This window comes from Corapipo altera, unplaced genomic scaffold (assembly GCF_003945725.1).
Source record: "Corapipo altera isolate COAL_440 unplaced genomic scaffold, ASM394572v1 61, whole genome shotgun sequence".
Classification (NCBI taxonomy): Eukaryota; Metazoa; Chordata; class Aves; order Passeriformes; family Pipridae; genus Corapipo; species Corapipo altera.
Window position 1 is genome coordinate 7,812,729 of NW_020884910.1, and position 25,294 is coordinate 7,838,022.

At 41.1% G+C, this 25,294-nt stretch overlaps 1 protein-coding gene across 6 annotated transcripts in view; it reads right to left on the bottom strand.

The window, feature by feature from the left end:
* The window catches only part of CLCN1 (chloride voltage-gated channel 1), a 56,473-nt gene that overhangs the window by 16,158 nt on the left and 15,021 nt on the right, over nucleotides 1-25,294 (bottom strand). For 3 of the 6 annotated variants that reach the window (XM_027653420.1, XM_027653419.1, XM_027653418.1), the window contains exons 1-9: nucleotides 20,187-20,527; nucleotides 13,859-14,009; nucleotides 13,217-13,348; nucleotides 11,588-11,716; nucleotides 11,351-11,484; nucleotides 10,659-10,736; nucleotides 7,221-7,299; nucleotides 4,882-5,007; nucleotides 1,485-1,569 (exon numbers count right to left, since the gene is read on the bottom strand). In XM_027653420.1, coding sequence (XP_027509221.1) covers nucleotides 1,485-1,569; nucleotides 4,882-5,007; nucleotides 7,221-7,299; nucleotides 10,659-10,736; nucleotides 11,351-11,484; nucleotides 11,588-11,716; nucleotides 13,217-13,348; nucleotides 13,859-14,009; nucleotides 20,187-20,399 — 1,127 coding nt within the window. In that variant the 5' untranslated portion in view covers nucleotides 20,400-20,527. Of the gene's footprint in view, nucleotides 1-1,484; nucleotides 1,570-4,881; nucleotides 5,008-7,220; nucleotides 7,300-10,658; nucleotides 10,737-11,350; nucleotides 11,485-11,587; nucleotides 11,717-13,216; nucleotides 13,349-13,858; nucleotides 14,010-20,186; nucleotides 20,528-25,294 lie in introns of those variants that run through there. The other 3 variants (XM_027653421.1, XM_027653422.1, XM_027653423.1) reach the window with 3 other exon arrangements.

Below are 25,294 nucleotides of genomic sequence, written 5' to 3' on the forward strand. Positions count from 1 at the left end.
GCCTAAGAACTTCACAGTGAACTAAATTTCTCTGTAATACCTTATTTTTAAAAATAGATCTCTGCATTTATGTCTAATAATTTGCCAACAAACTGGAAGTGCACTTCCTGTATATATTATGCACTTTAATATTTACTGACAGGGAAGAACAAGATCTGCCTGTTGATAGTGCTTGTCCTACCTGAAAGCGAAGAAATATGTTGGATAGAAAGAGAGTTCAACTTTGAGACGTAAGAGAACTTGGAGCATTCCAAGTTGGCATCAGGACTTTATCCAAGATTATCCAAGTCTTTAGAACTGTCTTCTATTTTAACTACCACACTGAATACCCAGGCATTTGAAAGCATTTTGCTTTCATACTCCTTTTCCTAGCCTATATGCAGTACCAAAAAAATCCAGCTCGGTCAACTCTGTTCAAAACATGGCAACAAGAAGTTTTGCATTCTACCAATCAGCTGTAAATCAGGATTACTTTTTTCCTTGACAGTCTAAACAAATAGATTCCCCCTAGTTCAGCATGGAAGTCTGTTTAAGTGGAAGAACAAAATGGATACATATTATTAGCAAGAACTCGTGTATATTCATGCATTTTCAATATATCTGATTGCCTTCAAAAAATTCCACTTCAGTTCATGTTCAAATAAATTATGAGGAGGGCAGCCTACTAAAAGGAGCTGGAAAACCTCAAATACATTTCTGGTCTGGGATCCAGGTCTTGCAACAGAATGTGATCACCACACTAGTACAGGTGTTTGTTCTTACGGTACATTCCCTTCATTACTGCTCTGCAGTGATTTCCCTGGAGCCTCTCTCAGGCTCTAACCACAGCAATTCCAAATTCAGGTTTTCTCTAGTATTTCCCAATATTTATTCTTCTTAAGTTCATTCTTTCATTTCCAAATCAAAGAATCCACATCCACAAAAGAAACCAAATCAGATATCTCCATAAACAAAATAAAACTGATGTTCATCTTAATAAATTAACCATTGTTCTCACTGAATCCAATTACAGTTCAGTTGCCCTTGCCACCATGTCGGATGTACCAATCTCTCTTGAAAATTCTGATCTGATGAAAATGAAACTTCTGGTTAAATCTTTTGTTCCATTTTTATCATATGAAAAGGCCATACTTGTTGGATCAGTTCACTTGGGGATGCCATCAAAACAGTTAAAGGCCCATTCAGTAAATCTATTCCCAGAACTTCAACCAAGTTAAACTGACTTTTTTTTTTCCTCAGAACTTAATTTTTCAAGAAGATATGTGGAAAGGAAATAACAAACAGCTTGATAATACCCACATTTCCTTCTTTACCCATTGTGCTGCATGGACACCATCTGAAGGAGGAATTCCAACAAGTAGAAGCCTTATTTGTGACAACCAAAGTGTCTAAAAGTGATGTATGTAACTATTTGGCAGAAGAATTTCTAACAGAGATCACATTATAACTTTGCAGAGCAAGGAGTCAGTTTCCTGGGAACTTACCCTATTATAGCAAACGCTGGCAGCTCTTGCAGATCAAAGGGGAAATCCATACGGAAGTTTGTTCTGAACAGGGCTGTGATGGTATCTGTGAGAGACCAAGGAGGTAGAGGAGGAAAAATAATAACGAAGTGAGAAGTTAAATGCCATAAAATCTAGGAGTAGGGACAAGGAAACTAGTTTATATGTGCTCCTGTGTGGTTCCATGACATTATATACAGTATTACAGATTGGCAGACTGCTCTGATTTTAGTAGTGCCTATTTCTGAGCACTTGCAACCCTAGATATTATAAATTTGTTTTCAGAGACTGTATACATTTTTTAACTACAATCCCAGATTTTTAAAGGGTTTTCTTTTCTTTCTTGTCTTCTACCATCCATTCACTATTGCAGAAAAAAAAAAGCTCTGTTCACTATACTCACTGACTCTGAAAAGGTCTCTTTGCTGAGGCAGGCAGTGCTTGCATATCTGGAGAAGCTGTGTCACCCACAGTTGATTGCCTTCTAGAAACAAAACTCAGATCCTCTCTGAAGTTACATCTGCAAAATTTTTGACTGGTACCAAAACAATGAAAGGCTTAGAAATGAGAGATGGAAAAGATCAGCTAAGCCCCATCTTCTCCAGCTCACTCCTCCTGGTAGTGTTGCCCTGCTAAAATGAAATATTGAAACCTGTCTTACTTTTATCTGGAGGTACACTGTTGTGTGGAAACCATACATATCTGTATGCCAATGGGTGAAGTACAAATTAGCAATTTAATTGGGTGGAAATGCAGCTGAATGAGGATGTATGTAAATCCCAATTTGCCCTGGATGAAGCGATTATTTGCAAAATGAGGAAATAAAAGAAGCAGTGAAAATCTAACATTGTATAGCAATGATAGGAGGCATTAATTACTTGTTAATTGTTCAGGCAGCACTAGGTTTAGGGCAATGATTTAATCAGGTCTCTGTGAGTTACATTAGCTAAGATAACTGCATGCTACTTTCCAAATTGGGAAGATCTTGCTGTCTGCCTCTCCACCGTGTTCCTTCCCTCCCAGCTGCACTATTCTCCTTTCCCATCGTGCCTATTCCCACAGCCTTCACTTAATTCTTTCTTCTCATTGCAATTTGACAGAAAACGTATCTGCTCTTTTCCTGGATTGGTCCTCTGCCAGGAAAGCAAGTTGAATGGAGGGGTCCAACAAACACAGAGATGGTACAAGGGAGGGGAATCGAAGATGGTGAAAAACGAGATATCCTCTTTTTTTTGTTAGATCAGCCCAAAAAATGGATCATCTCAATACAGTTTTAGGAAGCAGATGGTCCAAGCCACTAAATGGCAGTGCACTAAAAAATATAGTAGGGCTCATTTTCGAAGACTTTTGCCACAGGGTGACCAGAGCAAAGGGAGACAGTCACAGCACTTAGTCTGAGTCTTTCTAGGTTCCCTCTCTACTCCCACAAGACAGAAAGAACTTTCCACAGAAAGATTCACCCCACCTATCTTCATTCTGTTTCCCGAGTCGCTAACCCATCCTGAAACTGAATGTCTAAGCCCTTTTCTCTCCATTGGCTACAAACTTCACCACTTTAGAGTAGCTGTTCAATTCTTTCAAGGTTAGAAAAAGTAAAAAGAAATGAGAAAGTCTAGTTAATGTGAAGTCTACTTAAAAATAGCTTTGAACTTTAAAATAACACATGTAAACACTTTAAAATAACATGTAGAAGTGATCAGAAGGAGCAGAAGGAAGGCAAGACATAAAACACTATGGCAAATAAGATGAAAGTTCAGGACATGGTAAAGCAGAAGTTTTGCAGATTGTAGAACTCCAGTCCTCCATGGCTGGCAAACAGGGGCTTAAGCTTCAGCAGTCAAAGAGAGTGGGTCAGACATTATTTGCAAAGTACAGACAATGGTGTAAAGCCTGCCAAGAAAGCCATGAGTATCTAGAAGCAGGCAAAGATTTTGTGGGTCTAAGAAATAAAAGACTTTTGGTGAGATGCTACACAACTTAATTGCATTTGTCACTCTGATATGATCGCTTCCCTACCTGCTACTGCCTGGTAGCAGGCATAACAGAAAAACCCTTGCATGAACAAAGACTGAAAAAACTGCACTTGTAACTTCCAAGGGAAATGAGCAAGAAAAGACATGAAAGATAAGTTAGAGCAGGCATGATAAAAGATCATAAAATAATGAATGACTTAGCTACACAAAAATTTCTAGTTCCTTAATACAAGAACAAGGAGACTAGCAACACAGACAAAGAAAATTCAGAACTATGAAAAGGAACAATTTGTCATAGACAATTGAATCATGGAGCTTTTTAACCCAGACAGTCAATGAAGGAGAACTTAAGGAGCCATTAATACGACAGGAGTCAAGATGTTTCAGGATTAAGCTGATTTCTAGTGATTTGAGAAAGTAGACAAAGTGAAGGACAGGAAATTATCTCCTGTCATCTCTCTTTGAATTTCTTATATTTTTTAATGAAAAGAACAGAAAGATTGAGGGGAGGGGTGTTTTGGGATGGATCTAATGGTTGAATACCCCTCGCTTTTAGGCATTGTGACATAAACAAAGATGTAGTCACTTTCTACATTCGAGTAGAAAGTGTAATCATTTTCTATATTCAAGAGTATGTTCAAACTCTGAAAAAATCCAGCCCTGTGAAGCCCAGAGACACAAGTTACAGCAGTTTTAACTAAGCAAACTGCCCCCATGGAGCTCAGATAATAAAATAGATACAACTGTAAAAATGAAATAAAAAGGCATTATAAGGAAGAGGTTTACATAGAAATGGCATTCTTCTGCACCAGAGCTCTATTCCTGCAGTGTCTGAGATGCTTTCCTGAAGAAGCTTGCCCTGTGCTATTTCTGTCTGCACAAATGTCACTCTCATGCTTTTCAGTTACTTGAGACAGTTATTTTTTCAGGACCTTCAGTCATATCCTACCAGTCCTGTAGCCTCTTAATCATTTAATCATCTCAATTTTCTTGACTATTTGTTTTAATGTTTTTAGTTAAGAGATGACCAAAGTAGACCATGGTATTTCCATCAGATCACAGCAGCACATACTGTGGTAGATATTGCATTCTCTGTGATGGGATATCTCTGTGTTTACAGCCTTCATATTATTTTGAGTAGAGGCAAAAATCTCGCCTCAGGGGCCCTTTTGTTTGCCAAACACTCATATTCTGTCATTTATCAGTCATATCCTCAGCACACTTAGGAATAGGTTATGTTAGACAATCTGTGACAAGACACTTCTCTTTCTCTTCTCCTCTGTACTGCTGAAATCACACGTTATGGCAGAAGTTTCAAACGTCGTAGAACATTGTGGTTTGGAGGAAGATGGAAAGTAGTGCATCAATACAGCAACTTTTTATGAAGACAGTAGCTCTTAGCTTACCTGCATCCTTGTTCCAAACTGCAAGAACTCGGAAAATGAAGGCACTAAAGGTAGCTGCAAAGAAACCTCTCCAATAATTGCGCACAGCAAAGTAAGTGGAAGTGACCTCAATGCTGAAAAGTACCCCTAGAAAGAGATGGAAAGGGAGCAAAGTTAGAATCAGAAGTGCAATGTTAGAAGCATGAGAGAGGCTTCTAAATAGCCTTCTAGAGCAGTGGTCTCCACACTTATTTGATCACATACTCCTATCAGTAAAAGATTTTTCAGCATGTACCCTCCCTTTTATAAGTGTATTTATTTAAAAATAATATGCATGCATTACTGTACTAAAATATTATGTACAATATAAAACATACACAAAAAAGAAATTTAAAAAAGATGAGGTGAAATAAACAAAAATTTTAAAAAAGTATTTGTTTTATTTCTTATTGGAGCAAAAAAATTTTGTTCTCACCTTCAAGTGCATCAAGTACATGCATCAAATATGTTTATTTTTTCAAAAATAACTGCTAGGTAGCATGCTACTGGCAGACTCCTGTCATCACAGAAAAGATCAGCAAATTCAGAAGACTTGTCATTTTTGTAAAAGAAAAATGTGTAACTGCTCTTTAAATTCAGTTGCCATGAGATAATCAGCAAATATCTCTAGAATTTTCATGGTCACTGCCCACCCCATCTCATTACAATGTATTGCAAAGACTCTACTGTTTCAGTCTTGTTTTTATGAAATGAAGCACATCAATGATATCCTGTAGCACCTTGTGCATGTCTGTCTCCCATTTCTTTGCTGCAATAGCTCATCCATGAACATCACAGTGAACAAATTCCTGATGTAGCACTATCAATGTAACCACCCAGTCCTTCTCTTAGTCCGCTCCACAGCTTTTCCATAAAGTATTTTTATTAAAGAAGTGATTTACTGTTGAGAACACAGCTTCTGTACTAGATCTTTCCTTCAGTGACTCACAGAAAGTAGTTCTGCATGTATTTCACTATTGAAACAGAATTTGGCAAATACCATAATGTGAGGCATTTTAGAAACACCTGTACTTTCATCCATCCAAACAGGAAGCCGCTTCTAGAGTGTAATTTGTACGAATACCTGTTTCTTCAAACCTTTAGCAATATTTCCTATGTATCTTTCCACAGTGTTTGCTGACCAAGGAATGCATTTTAGTTTGCTGCTCTACTGTGTATTATTGCAGACATTTTTACCTTGGCAGGAAGAACAAGTGTTTTCTCGGTGGTGTGTGGCTTTTTGTATTTCACTGTGAAGCAAGAAAAACCTTCCTGTCTTCTACACTAATGTCATTAAGTGTAATTTGTCATTAAGTTCAGTGAAATTTTGTACTGTATTGAATGTCACATGACTTGAAACATCACTAAAATAATTGTAGAGGTTTGTCTTCATGTTCTGGGTGCTTAGATTTTAAATGTCTTACTATTTCTTATGGCTTCATACCATCATTAGTGAACTTCTCAAAGCACAATACACACTTAGGGTGAGGTTCATCGTTAATGATAGCAGATGTAAATCCATATTTAAAATAGTCTTTGATAATTTTGATTTTTTTGTCCAACTTCTTGTCAGGTCTGATTAGCTGATCACTGCTGTACCTCATAGTGTGGCTGATTAAGAGCCTGTACAAGGAGTAAAAGTGTCAGCTCTGCCATTTTCTTGTCGTTTGTCTGAGCTTGCATTATTAGTGTTATCTTCAATCCGTGGCCTCTTTGCAGGGATCTTTTTAAGCCACTTGTAAAATTTGTGAGGATTAGTTTAGTTAACACTAGATAATATAATCCAAAAATCCACTTAATCCAATGTGGGCACATATTGATTGCAACACATGGCAATATGCTGCAAGAAAGCAAATGATTGAGGCACCATGGTCAACTCTCTGCTTTGGGAACAACCCTATGCCTCATGCACTGTATGTGATAAGTGGCCATATGACATAAGAGGGCACCATGGCCAATACGTATAATTAACGTTAGCAAAGTTTAATTTATTTAGTTTTTTATATTAAAAAAATAAAAATTCCGCTATTTCCTTCCCACACCCAATCGATCACCTTGCACACCCCCTGGGATATGTGCACCCCAATTTGGAGACCACTGTTCTAGAGAGCCTTCCCCTCTTGCCTCCAGAAGGTGGACAACACGTGTTAAAAAAGACTGTGTCAGAGATGCTGGAGAGGTTGGTAACAATAAAGGTAAGCTTCTTTGTCCAAAGTAAATGATAGATCAAAAATGTGGTGCAGGAAAGGGGAAGAGGAGAGGAGGACTAGTCAGGAGAGGATTTAGGTACCTGAGAAAAAGGAAACAGAACAGCCACTTGCCTCCAAGTGGTGTTCCAAAGCAGCAGCCAACGCCCACAGCACACCCCACAGTCAGGACATCTGTGTAATAATATGGCTGCTACTGGTGAAAGAGACAGAGACACAGACAAACAGAAGAAAGAAGGAAAGAAATCAGAGACTGAGTAACAAAATTGGCAGGTATGGCCACATAAGATCACCCAGCTCTGTCACCAGTCTCAGTTATAGCTACATTTATCTTATTTCTCCCTACTGAAATGGCTTCAAAATATTCAAAAGACAAGACCTGGCCTAGGACAGGCATATACCTGGAATCACACATTCAAGACACATGAAGAAGACAGCATCTCATCTTCCACATTTCTGTCACTGTAAAAGAAATGTCTCATGGAAAATATTCCAGAGGGTTGAATGAGCCTAAGTAGGTTTCGCTCCATCTCTTTTAGTTTGGCAGGGAATCTCAGGATGCACTTGTGCCACAGACTACCTCAAAAAACCCACTCTGTAAGTCAGTGTGTACAAGGCACATGCATGTCCAGAGCAGAGTGTGTCATGCTGAAGGTCCTTTCACACTGGGTAGGTGAGTGGGTAACAGATCACCTAGTAAAACATTGTGATATCCTGGTGAAAACTATCATGATAATAAAGGGAATTAGAAGGTATAAAAGGTAGAGTCTTTCTAAGAGACTGGGCACCATTAACTTGTCAAGGGATAAACTGGTTTTTTATATCCATCCTCATTAAAACATACAGTGGTATTTATCAGCAACAGTGCCAAGAATTATGCACCACGGGCAATATGATATGAAGTTGCAAGCTATATCCTGGACTAAGGTCAGTTGAAGATTACATGTCTCCCAGGTAATGGAAATCACATATGGCAATTTGGTGTGAATCCAAAAGAGGAACTAGGGCTACAAAAACTATTATAATTTTCTGTTTGTTCCCATACTACAGTGTTATCACAGACTCACAGCAAGTATTAGTTTGGAAGGTGGTTCTGAGTGCTTCTCTATCTCTCCGTCAGAGATGGACTAACTCCAAGGTTAGACCAAGGGTGCTAGGATCAGGATGTTCTGGATCAGGGTGCTAGGTGAGCCCTGAACACCTCCAATGGTGGAGATTCCCTAGCCTCTCTTGGCACTTCTGCCCCCTGAACCACCCTGGGGCAAGGGAAGAAATGTTTTTTATGCAAGGATAGAATTTCCCTTGTTGCAAGGGGACATACAGCTCTCAGCCTCTTTCTTGCTGAGCCTGATTTTCTTCCTGGCACATCTTTTCTCAAGTTATCAATTGAAGAACCTCTAGTCTGTAGCAGACAAACTACATTCCTTTTTTTAAAATAGCCAACCAGAGTAAAGATCATTATTATTGCTGCTGCAAGACCATGTTGCATCTGTCAGCTAACTCATTCGTTTGAAGACTAACAGGAAAGTAGTGTATGGGCGAAATAAAGCCAACTTAGAAAAAAACATAGCATTTAAAAACTCCTTAAACTTATGAGCACAATAACCATGGAGAGAGGCTCAGGGCAGTGCACGGGGAGAGAGAGAAGTGAAATGAAGGCACAACAAAGAATGGAGAATGTTTTAAAGACAAATTATTTATGAATGTATTTCCACTGCTTTAAGAGAAGTTATGTTCCTCTGGCACATGTGCTGTTTAAAGAAATTCCATGAATCAGAAGACTAGTACAAATGTGAGGAGGAGACATAAATTTCCACATTTCTCCTCAAACTGGGATCACAGAAAGGTGGGAAGGGACTACTGGAGTTGCCTCTTTCAACTTCCTGCTCAGAGTTCTGCTAATTCCAAGGCTAAATCAGGTTCTTGTCCAGGTGAGTCCTGAACATCTCCAAGGGTGGAAATTCCCTGGAAACTCTGAGTATCTATGGCAGTGCTGAATCACCCCGGGGAGAAGGGAACATAATTTCCTTGAACACAGTCAAAATTTCCCTCATTGCAAGTTGTGTCCATTGCTTCTTGCACTATGTCACTCTGGAAAGAGCCTGGATCAATCTTTGCTAAAACCTTCCTTTAGGTGGCTGATGACATTGGTTACATCATCCCCCTTTAGCCTTTTTTCCTTTAGGCTGAACAAATCCAGCTTCCTGAGCTTCTCCTCATATACCATTACTCCAAACTCCCAATCATCCCATTGGCTCTTTGCACCTCTCTTATATGGGGAGTTCAAAACTTCACACACTGAAGTTTCTGTTCTCCAGTCCATTGCTGAAGTATTCATGTAGTAGTTTCGAGTTCACATTATCACTTCCTGTCACACTCACCATCACCTCCTGCTCTACTGCTACTCCTTACATTGAAGTGCTTTTTAACTTCCATTCTCTACTCGATCCTTGTTGACTTTCTGGACAGCCCTTGGTGCTCTCCAGGTGGAACAATGTCCATGGCAGGCAGGGACTGAACAAGCTATTGATTAGAAATCAGCATATTAATTGGTGTCACTCTTCCTATAATCTTCCCTTCCTTTTGCTGCCACCAGTTTCATGTGAAAAGAAAGAACTCGTGTTGCTAGAGTGGTAAGGTGTCTGTGGAGAACCTTTCCTGAGAGCAGAAAATCTCACAGCAAGAGGCTAAATGACTTGTACATTAAATGCCACATATAGGAAGACACTTGCCTCCAAGAGGAGCCCCGAAGCAACATCCAACTCCAACTGCGCAAGCCGGCACCAGAAGGTCGAACTGCCTATGCACATTCTGGAACACAGATTGCAGCCAGAGACGGGCATGCTGGGGTTAGAGGGAGCAAAGCCAGGGGGTTAGGACCCAGAATAATGAAAATAAGCAACAGCCAGCAGCAGATTCAGCCACTGCTATTACAAATAGCAGGCTCTACACGCTTTAGTGCAGTCTTTAGTACTGTCAGCTGGTCTTCGGCAGTGACATCTGGTCCTTGTGCACAGACACTCAAGTAAAACAGCCCCTCCAGTTGTTGTATTATACAGTAAGTTTCTGCTAAAAGCCTACATGTAAGGGAGTTCCTACATTTAGCTATATGTGCAGTTAATAGATTTTTTTGTACAACTAGTCAACACAGTGATTGGCCTGCAGAGGTTGTTCTGCAATAACAAAAGCATAGAGATGGTATCAGTGTCTATAATTAGCAATGCTGTATAAATTTGGCTTAAGGACAAATTGATTTTTGTCTGCAGCTACTTTTTTATATAGACAATGATCACAGTGCAAAAGTATCAGCATTGAAAACTTGTCAAATACATATTCCTAATCAGCCTCTGTGTAATTGAAAGGTAACATTGGTGGTCCTAGACTGTATATCTGGCCTCCCACTACCATTTTGTCTGGTTTGTATTTTGCTGCTCAGCAGTACAGTGAACTTCAAACCATATTTCCTCTCTGTTTTGTGGCCTACCCATACTATCCTATGTGTCTGCGGAGTTCAGCCTGTGGAAAAGCTATATGCAGAGACATGTGTCTTACCTCATACACACCACAGAAGATTGACATGAACTTGCTGAGTACTGCAGCACAGATACTGGCAATATGAACAAAAGGACCCTGCAAGAGAAGAGGAGGAGGAAATAAGAGAGGGTTACCCTCTGGTTACTGACAAGCATTTAGCTATTGAAGACCTCATAATTTCTCTTTGGCCATCTCAGCCATTCAGACAATCAATAGGGTTGGAAAAGACCTAGATCACCGAGACCACAGAGTCCAGTTGTTAACCCAGCAGCACCATGTTCACCACTAGACCATGTCCCCAGATGCCACAATCACTCAGCTTTTGAATTCTTCCAAGGATGGTGATTCCATCGCTTGCCTGGGCAGCCTATTTCAATACCTGACAACCCTTTCAGTGAAGAGGTTTTTCCTAATGGCTAGTTTAAACTTCCCCTGGTGCAACTTGAGGCCACTTCCTCTTGTCCTGTCATTTGTTACCTTGGAGAAGAGACCAACCCCCACCTGGCTACAACCTCCTTTCAGTTTGTCTAGTTGTAGAGAGTGACAAGGTCCCTCCTGAACCTCCTCTTCTCTAGGCTAAACCATGCTAGCTCTCTTAGCCACTCCTCATAAGACTTGTGCTACAGACCCTTTAATCTTCCTCAGTCCTCCAATCTCCATTTATTTTCCAGACTCTGATCACTATTGCACATGGAAACAGCAATATTTACCTCTTTCCCCACAGGCATGCCACTTCCAAGCCCAGCTGTAAGGCTCACAACTTTGGCCACAAAAGCTTTGAGAGTGAGATATTCCTTGAGGACCACTCCCCTCATAATGGTCTTGAGCTCTGGGATCCCAGACCCTGATAACAACAGCAGAGCAGGAAATGAACTAAACCCGCAGGCAAATGAAACAAGAAAAACAAGACAGACAGAAACAGATGTTGCCATGCCTTCTGCCCTCACCAACAGCCTGTGGAGAGACGAGGTGGCAGACAATGGCCGCAAACAGAATAAGAGCAAGTGGGTATGCAACCCACACCACATACTGCATAGGAACATTCGGGTGCAGCTTTCTGTACATCCACTTGTAGGCTGTAGACAGAAAAACAGAGAAGTTGTCAGTAACCACAGCTGCTCCAAACAGGTTGGTACATATCAAAGAATCACACAATTGCAAACGTGCCCATGCTAAATCTCCCTGAGAAATGCTACCCCAAAGTCTTTATTTTCTAAGAGAAGCCCTGTTACATTTTGAGTATGAATTCCCAAATAAAGCAGGCATTCTGGAGGAATGGGTAGAAAACACTATTAATGCCTGTGCCCCAGTGTGACCTAAGAAGAGGTGTGTTGACCTAAGCAGTTGTGAAGTTGAATCACTGTACAGTCTCTTTTCATTTGGCAGCCTGACTCTCTTATGTGTGTCCTGAAGGAGAATAAAGTGGTCCACCAATCTTTTCTTCCTAAAAATTAGTTTAAAAGCTCTGATTATGATTTGCCTTGGAGAGCAGCAGCATGAGGGGAGCTGTGCCAATAGCTATTAAAACAGCAGTGGTACCATTGCTCAGGTAGATACCACAGCATGAGTGGCTGAGAATCCATACTGAACTGTAGCTCCTGTGCAACTGTATCTTCTCTACCTGAGCTGGCTCCCTACATAGTAGGAGGCTGAGACTTGGGGGAGGGAAAGGAAAAAAACCCAAAAACCAAAGGACTCAGCTGCAGAAAGTAAAGGATAGGGACTCTCAGAGACTGGTAGACTATAGCAGACTCCTGGCAGATGGGGAAGTTCTGGGAGGAACCTTGGCTGAAGGAATATTGGGAGCTTTGAGGAATTGCAGTGTCTGGTGGAAATCAGCAGCGAAGCAGAAAGGGTTAGTGTGTATGTGCTGGTAAGGATTGGGACACTGAAGGTAAGGACAAAGGAACAGTGTAGTTAAAAGGATGTGAGCAATGCTGTGTGTGCATGTGCACACTGAGATAAGGGGAAGGGGGCCTGAAAAATTGTGTAATTTTCATAGCTGGGAAAGGGGAAACAGACCACAGGAAAAATGCAGGGAAGGGATATAAGACAGCAAAGAGGAGATCTTTCTGAAAAAGGTCAAAGGTCAGAGCACTATGATGCCAGGTAGCAGAAAACTGCAGGGCACTGTATAAATAAAATTTGGAAAGAATAATGATATAAAAAGTCAAAACAGTGTCAGGAGGACGTCTAAGAACTCCTTCCCCTTCCCGTCTTCATGTGCTTAATATTCTTGGGGAGGAAGAGAAGCAGTATAATAGGAAGGACCACAGTACTACTTCCCTGTGCTCCTGCATATTCAAGGGAGCAGAAGGGGAAGGTATTGAAGGTAATGGTTTTGTCTTTGGCTCATTATACACATATCCTTTGTTTATGCCCACTAACTTCTAAATTTTTCCCTGCCATCCTTCTAATGAACCTCTTCCCATTTAACTGTCAAACTTCAAACTTCCCTGACAGCAAGGGGTGAGGATATATGCTGATGTTAAAGGAGGAGGAACATTGATCATTGGGCTTTGTAAAACATTTGTATAATTTACAATCTGCTTTTGCAACACCTGAACGGGACCCACCCTGTAGGCTCTTCGCGCTGGCATAATCCATTCCCCAGCTCACCAACGCCATGACCAGACCCAGCAGAACCAAAAAAATCCAGTCCTCTCCAAGCTTCTTGGTAATATATTTCTGCATGCGTTTAGCACAGTCTGTGGAGGGAAGTGAACCAGAAAAACTGAGGGAAGATAGATGAAGCATGTGTCTATCTCTCCTATGGTGAGAACTGACCACAACCAGGATTTATTTGGAAGCATCATGGGATTTGTGTTGAAGGACTGGTACCCATCCCTCTCTCACACAGTTATGCAAAAGAATAAAAGGGGAGGGTGTGTGTGTGTGTGTGTGTGTGTGTGTGTGTGAGGAAAAATAGGGTGGAATTTAACATCTTGTACACTAGCAGCAGAAGTCTGATACAAGGAAGTCGTTTTCCTCTTGTTACAGAGATCTGTTGTGGAAAAAAATATTATTATTGTTTTTTATTACAAACAGATCTTGACTCTTCCTAGGATGAAAGCTCACATGAAGAAGTTTTTTCTTCCAGTGAGATTCCTTTTCCTTCCCCCTCTGCTTCTCCCCAGTCACAATTCCTTAAATTCCATCTCTCTGGTGGGCCTACCGTATGTCTGGTCATAGGGTAATGAAAGATGAATTCTCCCTACCTTGACATTTGGAATAGTGTTCTTCTTTGATCTGTACTTGACTGTCACGTTTCAGGGGTCTTCCATTGTTCTTTTCGACCTGTTTCTTCAATAGTTTTGCTGCTTCCTTCTCTGAAATGTCAGTTATCTGATCTGTGTATTTGCCATAAAGCTAGAGGAGCAGAAAGCAAGAGAGATCAATAGAAAAGGTAAGGCAATGCTCCTTCACAGATAGCATTAAGGATGAAAAGGCAGATCAATCCACCAATAGTCCAAGGTGCAGGCCCAAATGTACCCAAGGAGGGAGACTGAGACAGAAACTCTCAGACCGATGCAGCTCATTTTTCTTTTTTTTCTTTTTTCTTTCTAGTTACCACTTCCCAATCTTTCCAAAACCTTTTCATCTCCTTTTTGGGAGTACAAATATGGTCACAGAATTCTCATTGTTTTCTAACATGCCAAGAAAAAGCTGGCTGTGGTCTAAAGAGATTGAGCAGACTTTCTGGAGGTACAAAAGAAGGTCAAAAGAGTTCACATCAGGCTGCCATCCTCAAAGCTGTCTCACAGATTTCAGCAGCACTGTAAAACATCTCTGAAGGTTTTGAGATGTATTACACTATCAAACAGGCTGCAGGAATGTCCTGCATCTGTTCCTCCTGCTGCCAAGGAATGCTTAACAGGGCACACAGCCACTGATGGTGCCTGCAGAGGAAAAGAATCAGCATCAGCTCAGAAATATCACTGGGTACTGCACTTCTGTTATTTACCCAAATCAGCATGTTAAATCCTCGTGTATCTCCAATTCCTCTGAATTTCCTAACTACTTAGTCCAGTCTTTGTCTTCAGATACTAATCTTGAAATGCCATTGGTTATATGCAATTCACAACTAGCTACACATGCTTACCAAGGATATATCATACATGGGTATGCAGTAAACACGGCAGTTGTGCTGTCTTGTCAACAAGATCTTAAGGGAGTCTGAAGAACCCTGACTGTGCCCCCTTGTTTGTTTACCAGATTCTCTGAAGAGCAGCTAACCTACCTCACTCTTCCAGAGTATAGGTGGGGAAGGTGTGTATTTAAGAAGCTGAGAATAAGCCTCTCCTTCTCACATGTCCTTCAACGAACCAGGTTTAGCTTTACTTCAGGTCAGGTTACCACCTGGTGCACTTCCCACCTGTAAGAAGGCAACTCTGCTTCCTCTGCAGTACAACATCTGCTTCTCTGAGATTTTTTGAGTGGCAGGAGGAGAGTGAGCAATGTTTTTATCAGCAAAGTCAAACACTTTAGCTGGAGAATGACTAGACATAGGAGAGAGATAATGCACTACCACACACTTAGAAGACATTTCTATTTGACAGTTCCTGCCTCCTCCTTTCGAGGTAACATAAGAGATGTTCCTGTTCCCCTAAGATAAAATAGATTCAGAGAATCAAAGAAAGATTTGCAGTGGAAGGCACCTCCTGAAGTTTCCAGGCCAAGCCTCTGCCCACAGAATGCAAACTCCAAAGCCAGATAAGCCAGATTAGGCTGCTCAAGACCTTGTCCAGGCAATTCCTAAACATCTCCAACGGTGGAATTTATCCAGCTTCTCTGAGCACCTGTTTCAGTGCTCTATCAGTTAATATTTCAATATAACAAATATGACTGAAAGTCCTAATTATTTTATTTATTTGCACATATTCCTCAAGAGACGCTTGAACCATATGCCATAGCACCCTTTGGAAATCCTAGTGGATTTTTTTTTTCACTGAACACATCTATGCTTTATTAAATCATGCTGTTCTAAAGGTGGCTCACCTAGTGTCGCTTGGAGAGATTGATCCTACCTGAACAGCTGAAGGCATTCTTCTTTTCATCACTGTATTGGAAACTACACAAATTTAATGCAATTATTAACCACATGATTATCAACACATTCTAGGTAAATTAAGCAATGCAGATCCTTTGCAGTGAGGAATGGCCATGCTCTGAACTCCATAATAGAGACAGGACAGTGAAACATCAGGTTGAAGAATTTCATCTAAAAGCTGCCACATACAGAATGCAGTCCTACATAGCAAACTGCTCAGGTTTTTTTCTCTCACTGTGTCTATTTCAGCCAGAAATGCTAAGTACTAACAGATTTTAGACAAATGCATCTTCACATCACCTCAGCTAGTGTTTCATTGCTGTTAAATGGTCATGAGGGATGCATTTATATCAAATACAGCTTAAACCCAATTGTGAACTCAAACCTATATCAAGTATGAGATTCAAATTAGAATCTTCCATCTGCCAGATAGAACATCATGACAGTATAATAGTAAGAATGTTGAAAGTCCTCATATGGTATCCTAGTTCACTGCTTCTGGCTGGCTGGAAAATGGTGCACTCAGGATGTGGGAAAAGAGAAGTTAGTCCACAGACATAAAAAAAAAGAAGTTTGTCCTGCCAAACAAGATAGTTTCAACTCATTTAAAGAATGATTCGCACATGTGCTTTGCTTCTCCAGGAATCTGGCAGTATCTAAAATGGTAAGAGATTGTGGGACAGAGAAAGAATCCAGAAAGCAAAATTAGGTTAGGCAAGAACTATCTACTCCACTAGAAGGCATGTAAAACTAAAAATATAACACAGTAAGACTCTGACTGTTTCTTCTTCTGTTGCTCCCTCACTAACACAAGGAATACAGGATTTCTGAGCACCAGAAAAATTGAAGACAATTTTATAAGATCTCAGTTACCACCTAAGAGTTGAATCAGAAAAGGTACTATCACACCTAGCTTGGCTAAAAGTTGAGTGAGACCGTGATAATGGCGCAAAACCAGCTGAAGGTGTAAATACCACTAAGGATTAAGGGGAGGAACATACATATAAAAAAAAACCATCCAGGGAAAAAGCACAACCAGGGTGAAGAACATTTTCGGGGAGGAAGCATTTATTAATGCTTAACTGTAAACCAGCAGGGTTTGTCTTTTCAAAAACTGGGGAAGTTTCATTGCTTGAGTAACAGAGGAAAAGCTGCACAGAATCTCAGGGAAAAAATACATTACAATCTCAAGACTTTTCTGGTAGCTATTTTCTGAGAGCTCAGCACATGTATAAAACTGTTCTCTCACAGTCCAAAGTCCAAGCTATTTCCCATGCTGTTCAGACTGAACAATACATTTTACAAAGAATACTCCAGTCCTGAAACCCCCTCTCCCCAGCACTGTCAGTGCATCCCGTTTATAAGTTGCTGCTCCTAGTCACTGGGGCTACTTCTCATCCCTTTCATTCCAGCCTTGTAACCATCCTGCTATCTTCATTAGGTGATTTTTTTCTGATGGATCACAAAAGAGAAGCCATATTGGTCTCAAAGGTGAAACCCCAGAATTCACTGCATAAGTAGATTCAGATGTCAGTAAAAAGTCTTGACTCAATGGCTTAGACATAGAGCCAGTGAGGCACATGCAAGCAGTGGGGGACAGCAACAAAGTAATAGTTTTTCCTGTAGAAAAGGTGGCAAAGGGGAGGGTCTGTCAGCAATTCCATTACTTGAAGGGCGAGAGAGAAACATCAGAGCAAGACTTCTTGGAGGGGCACAATGAAGGTCAAAAGGGAAAAAATACAGCTTGCAAAAAAGTCCATGCAAAAAGAAAACATGTCCCCATCTACCCCCTCCTGAGTGTGGTTCAACACAGGAACAGATACCCAGAGAGCTGGGGAATCTTCAGTCTTGGAGATGCTCAGAATGCGCCTGGACAGGGCCCTGAACAACCTGACCTGTCTCTGGAGTCAGTCCTGCTATGAGTAGGAGCTTGGGCTGGAGAGCTCCAGAGGCCCTCTCACCTACCTCTCTGTGAGCCTGTTATTCTGTATTACTGCATTGCCTGATTTCGTATTGCACATCCCTCCCACTACACCCATCTGTGTATTGCTGAGTGAGCTCTCTGCCAGGAACACACTTTCTATAGTCACAAATAACACAGCTTCTAAATACTTCACCAGCTGTAGCTGCTTTTTCATGCAGACAGAAAGCAATACAAAATCCTACAGTGTATGATAATGTATATTTTTATCAAAGTATATTATATCATCTATCATATATCTACTGTATGTTATCTTAATTGTCCAACATCATGTGTATATTATTATTATCATCCTACTATTGTTATTATTTTATTATCTATTAAGCACTATATGCTTTTTTACCATTTATTTTCTGAAGGTCCAAGGCAAAAGACCAAGACTTCACTGTTCTAGGGCCTGTGTAAACCCAATCAAATCACAGGTAAAACAGATAGCAACAGCTAGCAAAAGAAAAGTGTACAACAGAATCAAAACCTCTCTCTGCCAAATGTTTTTTCACGCATCACTGGAGAAAGAAATCTTAATGATTAATCTAGATGGAAATGGATGAAAACATGTGCAGCAGGTTGTTTTTCATGTTAATAACATGCTAATAAGTATGCATGTTTGTACAAAGTATACATGCATATTTATAATTTATCTGAATGTGGATGAATGGCTAGCAAAATACACACATGCACAGCAAGCCTGGCTTTGCCAGAATATGTCTGCATACAAAGTTTCATACATAAACATAGGTGCATATGTGTACATGGTTGTTTATGTAAAGTATTTCTGGGACATATTTTTCAGTAAAACTATAAATAGAACAGTTGCTTTTTTCGGTTTCAAATTTTGTTCACAAATGCATGCTTGCTTGGGGACATATCTGCCTGAAGATACCCTTGGGAATGGATTTGATGGCCTTGTTTGTGCTTGAGGTTGTCTATCTACGTGCACTGACCATCATGCCTCTGGAGCCAAGCACAGAGACATTCTGGTGCCAGGCAGCAAGAACACAGCGGTGGGTTGTATCTCCTTACTGTGTCATCTGTGTCTGCTGGTGAGTATGGTTTTAGATGTGTGGGACTGGCGTATCTGGTGGATATGCATGAACTGGAATGTTTCTGGGATGCGCTTAACTGGAGAAGCAGTTTACATATCTGCAGCTCCCTCCCACACCCCAGCTCACTGTCAGTTCATGGTGCACACACCAAGGTGCATTTCCTTTGCCCATCTCAGCTCTCCAGCCCCAGGTGCTGCCCTACTTGCACCCCATGGGGCAGGCGTGACCCCCAGCGGAGCTCAGCTCCAGGTGGGCACACGCACCTCTCTCTCCATCCTGTCCCACCCCACCCCATGCTCCAGTCAGACCTTTTCCAGAGGCCTTCCCAGTGGCACTGCTGATTCCAAACCATCCGGGGGGTGGTTTTGGAAGACTTTAGTGTAGGACACATGCAAATTCTCTGATATTGTAGTTTCAGAAGAGAAATTCCTGAATATGGCCAGATAACCAATTCTCTTATCTTTTGTGATGTGACACGTAACCATCCTCCTTGGGATGCTTATCTACTGGAAGAGATTTTCTTGGTGCCAAATGTGGCTTTTTTTTCTATCACTAAATCACAAATACCTTCCCCCATCAATTATTCACCATCCATGTAAGGGGATTTGTATTCATGTAAGGAGAAACACCCACTCTATGAATTGCACATTCACACACTCTCTCCCTCATCATTTAATTGGATCCTTCGTTGCACCAAAGCCCTCTTAGGTCAGATTGGTTTGAGCAGAGTGGTAGGAAATTAGATACCAGGGCTCTGCTGTAAAACCTCCCTTTGCATGAGGCTGTCCCAAAAGTAGAGGTAAAGGAGATACAGAGAGTAGTGGAACAAGAAGCCATAACCAGAGTATATCTCTGTCTCAGATATTTTTCTGAACCACTGCTTTTAAGAACTACAACAAGAGCCAGGTCAAGTGTAAGGGTTAGAAAATCCCTCATTTACAGCTCCCCTAAGAATTATCAAAACTATCAATACACATGTATGGGTCTATGACCATGAAGTTCTTTTTGTTCAGAGAAAAGTCACAAGAGAGCTTTACTTCATCTGTACAGCTGTGCAGACAGATACCCATCCATCTACATCACTGTTCTCTTTGATTTTATTCACTCTTCCATTCTAATTAATATCACTATGCAGATGAAGGCAGCTGCAGCCTCTCTTTGTTGTTACAAGTACATTAATGCACTGGTTGATTTTTCCCCATCCCAGCATGTCCATTCCAACTCTAATTGAATCTATGGCAGGTGAAAATGACCTCTGACTTGAAATGCTGATAAGGACTCCTGGCTTTAAGTACAACCCTGAATGCCAATGCCTGACCTGGGAGTCAACAAACAAAAAGAGGAGAATTTGTGGAACTGGGAATGGACAGCGATGTGTCCTCTACCAGCACTGCTCTGGGAGCCCTAAGAGCCTATGTGATCTCAGGGAGACCTATGCTGCCACAAACATCCCAGTTGTCCAGCCCTACCTGTGGGTAGCTGAGGGAGTTCTCCAGGTAGCGTGGGTCGTCCCCTGTCCCCCCGGCCTCGCGTCCTGCCTCCAGGGGTACCCCATAACGGGTGCATTTCTCAAAGCAGACATAGTCGTATTGCGGTGTGCCCCCCCACAAAGCTGGCTTCAATTCGGGTTCCTGCGTCATGGTCTCTGAGCTCTCCATGCCTCTACTCTTCCTCACGCTCATCCTTAACGGAGTTGCTGCTCTGGGCCTTACCTAGAACCACCTCGTGTTCTGGTAGAGAGCAAGGCCTCTGCATTTTCTGCTGCTCCTTCCTTCTTTTTTTCTCCCCTCGGACCACTCTGACTCGTCCTGTTCTTGCACTCTCTTTCTTTCTGCACCCCCTACCCTCCTCCTCCTTGTGCCTCTCTCACTTTCTTCCCTTCCTGCACAAAGGCAGTGATGACAGGGTTCAACTATATTTATAGCAACCTTCATCTGCCACATGATTCCTCAGTACCGTGCCTGATCTCAGCAGAAGGCAATAACTCTATTGGGATTGAATATCAGGTGTGAGCAAGAGGGGAACTCCTGAAGGAGAGGGAAGGGGGAGGGGGAAGGAGGTGGTATGACAGACAGAGATATAAGTACAGAGAAAGAAAGCAGACAGGAGGAAGCAGAAAATATTATCCAGGATATCAGTTCTTTCACAGCTTCCCATCCTGAGCAAGCCGTGTTTGCAATGACTACAAAAGTCAAGGGGCTTCCTCATTCTCTCCCCAGATACCAGGTGTCCAGAAGACTGAGCGACAATGATAAAGATGCCAGCAACTATGATGAGATGGAACAAGATAGGTGTCCACTTAGTGTCCCAAGAAAACTTTACCTAAGTCCACAGCCCACAAGAGAAGGAGCAATCCCTAATGGAGAAGTCAGGCATCCCTGTAAACTGCTGAGCATTACAGTCTAATCTCAGCCTTCCCACGTGCCCTTATGGGTAACACTTTGCACTTTGAAGAATGTCACCAAACTACTCTGCAGGTACTAAATTATAGGTGTATGCAGAAATTTATTCTTCTTAGTGCTCACTTTTCACACACTAGAGCATTGAACAGCTTTTTTTTCTCCAATCTGCCAGCTGTTTCTCAGCAAGGGAAAAAAGCAACAAGCTCAGCCAACACCAGTGAGCTACCAGACAGTGCTAGGAATATAAAGCGTGTTACAGCAACATGGCCTAGAGGCATCTACCAGTACTACCAGTGTGCTGCCTGTATCCATTCTGATGGCTATTAATTAAGGAAGAACAGTGAGTTCAAGATCCTAAAAACTGTGTACAAAAAAAAAAACAAAAACAAAAGACCCCACATGTCAAGCTTCTCATACTGCAGGATAAGAGATTTGCAGGCAGGATGGTGTTGAAAGAGAGGCAAAATTCCGAGCAGTGGTCCCATTATTTCATTTTGCAGACCCCTGTAAAACATTTCTTCTTTTGCTTTTTCTTAATCTGCATAGTCCTTGAGAGTGAATTAGAAAGAAAGAAGAAGACATACTTAATTTCCTCCATAAACCACCTTTTCAACTCCTCCAGTGTTTCTGCTAAGATATCCATATCGATGTTCATTAGCAGTAATATACATATGGATATCGTTAGTCTCTACAACCCATGACTGGTGGTGGGCCAGGTAAGCACTGAATATTTACAAAAGCAATACCAGTGCTGCCTCAAAATCTAGAGACTTACCTGTTTCATTCCCACCAGCACTCACTTTACTGTCAACAAGCAGTGTTTTCTGGAGGAAGGCTACCTACCAACCAGTAGGACAAAACTTGTAATGAGTCACCTTAAAGAAGAGTTTCTAAGTGACTATGTCTAGGAAATCAGAGAAAAACATTTGGATACCCTCATAGATTACCATCTATAAAAGCATTAATTGCTCCCAACATATTGATATGTTTTTGGAAGACCAATGTCACTATGGCATAGCATATACTAGTGTATAAAACATAAAAAACTCTGTAGAATATAAGTGCACATCATATATAGGAAGCCTAAACACCAACCACAGTAAGGCTCAGCAAACACCAAAGCTGTAATACAGCGCTAGATCTTTAGTTACTATTATGTGTACCGGAGGGGAACAATCATCACAGCCACTGGAAGAAACTACTGAGAACCTTTACCCAAAAGTTCTCTCTTCTAGCTCATGTTTTTCAAAAGGCACAAGAATAACACATTAGAAATTGCTACAGTATTAAAATGAACCCCACACTGCCAGCTAATCAAACTCTACTCTCTCTCTTGCCTGATATTGTTGTGAAATTTCCATAGGAAATAATTATATAACAATAGCCTAAAATAGGATGATCCTACCCTGAAAGGCTTTTTCCAAGAATTGTCCCTCTCAGCCTCTCAGCACCAGTGTCACTCACCTTATCAATAAAAGCATGAACGATCCCAAGGCCAACATTCACCAAATGACTCTAGATGCCACTTGAACCTCTACTATCCACATGTAGAAGGCAACCTACAAAAACCCTGAGCCCTCACTCTTGCTTTCCACAACATAATATATCTCATCCAGTGCATGGAGTGGTAGAGTGATAATTGAACAATCATTGTGCTGTGGTGGTACTTATGTACACTCTAAAGACCTAGCTCCAAGGACATCTGCAGCTAAGGACCTAGGATTTATCTGATTACCAGTGGGACAGCACTTCCCACCAAAAAATATCTCTACCCCTGGTTTCCTGAGATACCATTTACCAAGAAAAAGACTGAGAACTGATCTAATGAAATGTATAGTTCCAGCTCTACCCGTTGTCTTGCCTGTGTTTTTAGATCCACAGAGTCCCATAAGTACAGAATGCAGAGCACACTCCAAAAAAAGTCTGCCTTTCTGCATTGCTGCTGCCTGGCAACTGCTGTCAAATCTCCTCTATCACTTTTCCTGTAATTTCTTGCCACAGTTCTTCTTTCTGTATTTTCTTTATTGTTCATTTGTCCTGCTTTCTACTACCCAGGGCTTGCTCTGCCCTTATACCAGAACTCAGCAGTGTAGTACTGCTGCTGCTTAAGAAGTTGCCAGCAGACTCAGGAAACTAGCACAGACAAAAAAAAGAGGAAGATTTAATAACCATCTTGCACTAGCTACAAACACAGATGATTTGTATGCGTGGCTTGACTCTTCAGGTGCACCTAAGCCTCTTGAAAAGGCTCACAAAAGTTTCTGGACTGCTCATGGCATGCAAGAGGAAAGGTATACAACTTGCTCATACACCTTTTTTTTTTCTTTGCACATTACAGGCCCTAGTGGGACTGCAAAGTATGTTTCTGAGTGTACTTCCTTCAAGCAGGGCATCTTTGTGACAGATAAAACTGCAGCTATAGTCCAAATTAGGGTATTAAGTGATGAAAAAGGAAGGAACAGAAATTGGAAGAACTCGCACCCAAGATGGGTCTCTTCTCCAGTCAGCCATCTATTTTTCTCCCTCTTCTTCCCAGTTTTCTCTCAGGTCTCCCTTTCTCTGCCTTTATTTCTCCTGCATGCTTTTCAAGATGCAGAAAATAAACATATAATTCCCTTATATATGTATATAATGGCCTTCCCATTCTACCGCCTTTATAGTGAAAGCTCTGATAGGGTGAGGGGACAGATAATTGAAGACTTGCACTTCTCTTATGGAGATTTATCACCTGAAATCCCAGTACTATTAATCTACAGTGACAATCTTAATGTTCCCTGTGCCCTGCCCACACAATTATCAGATATCAGTCTAACTTCTGAGACTTCTGCTTATGCTAGAGCTTTTTTTGGTTTGTTGTGTAGCAGATTCATCCTAAAAGATCTAAACCACTTCATGACCTCACTGTATACAAATGTTATGGCCCACCACCAGACTGAAGCCTCCTCTGGAAGGAAACATCATGTTTGTTTTTCAGCTGCCACCAATACTTCATACACAGACATTATAGCAGCTGGTAGTGCAAGCCCTCTACCACCCCAGACTGACAGAAGTTGAATTTTCTGAGGCAGAGTTATTGTTACTTAGAACCCTGCATGCAGAATAGAAAAACAGTCATTTAAGAACAAAGAAAAAATAGCATTCTGTGCTTAAGAAAGCTCAGTCCAAGAGGTCTATGAGGCTGTGAACGAGATAATGTAAAAGATAGATATGAGACAAAAGAAACTGTAAAGGTGAAAAACGGAGTTTTAAAGGAGGAAGAGGAGAAAGGTAACAAAAGGAGGACTACTTAACAGCAACAGAGGGTCTAAGAGATAAACACAGAGGTAAAAAGAGACAAAGCACAGAAGGGCATGAGACAATGAGATACTGGACAGGAAGAAGATACTACAAACATATTTTGCCTCAAGCAATAGCTTGAGATAGAGCAGAAAAAGATGGAAAAGGCAGGAAAAAGATTTCAGTATGTGTCAGACAAGGCAATGGCTTCTAAATGAGAACAAAGTGCTTGACTAGGACATTTTATTAGAATACCCATGGTGGCTTCAAAGAGCTACAGGAGGCAATTAGAGCTTTGGCAGAGAAAGAATGCTGTGAAAAGGGTTAGGAAGAAGGAGGGAGACTGGAAGAAAAGACAGCTTTTGAAGTTAAAGAAAGATATAGATCATGGACTGAGGCTTGAACAGCAGCAAAAGACAAAAATTTAAGCTGTGCAGGGGCACATAGTAAGCCAGGTGACACAATGACAGAGAATTTTCAGAGGACACTTAAGAGAAGGGTTGAATTCACAGCAAAAAGTAAAAAGACCAGAAAGTTCAAGAGTTTTCATCACAGAGAAATAACAAGATAATATGATGATATTCAAGTGGACATGTACTGACTAATACTAGACTGAATAGAGTAGAATTGACAGAAACAGGGCAGATTTTGAGAATCATTAGCTTTTGATAACTCAAGTAGAGAGAGGCAGAATGGGGAAAAATCTCACAATTGAAAGCAGGTAAATACAGGAACACAAGGACATGAAGGAGCCATTGAAGTACATGTTGGAATAGATGAATTTGGAAGGAAACTTGAATAGATCATGATAGGGCATGATGACACTGTGGTATGACATGATATGACAGTATGATATACCATGACTCGACAAAAAATAAATGTCTCAGTTCCAAAAACAA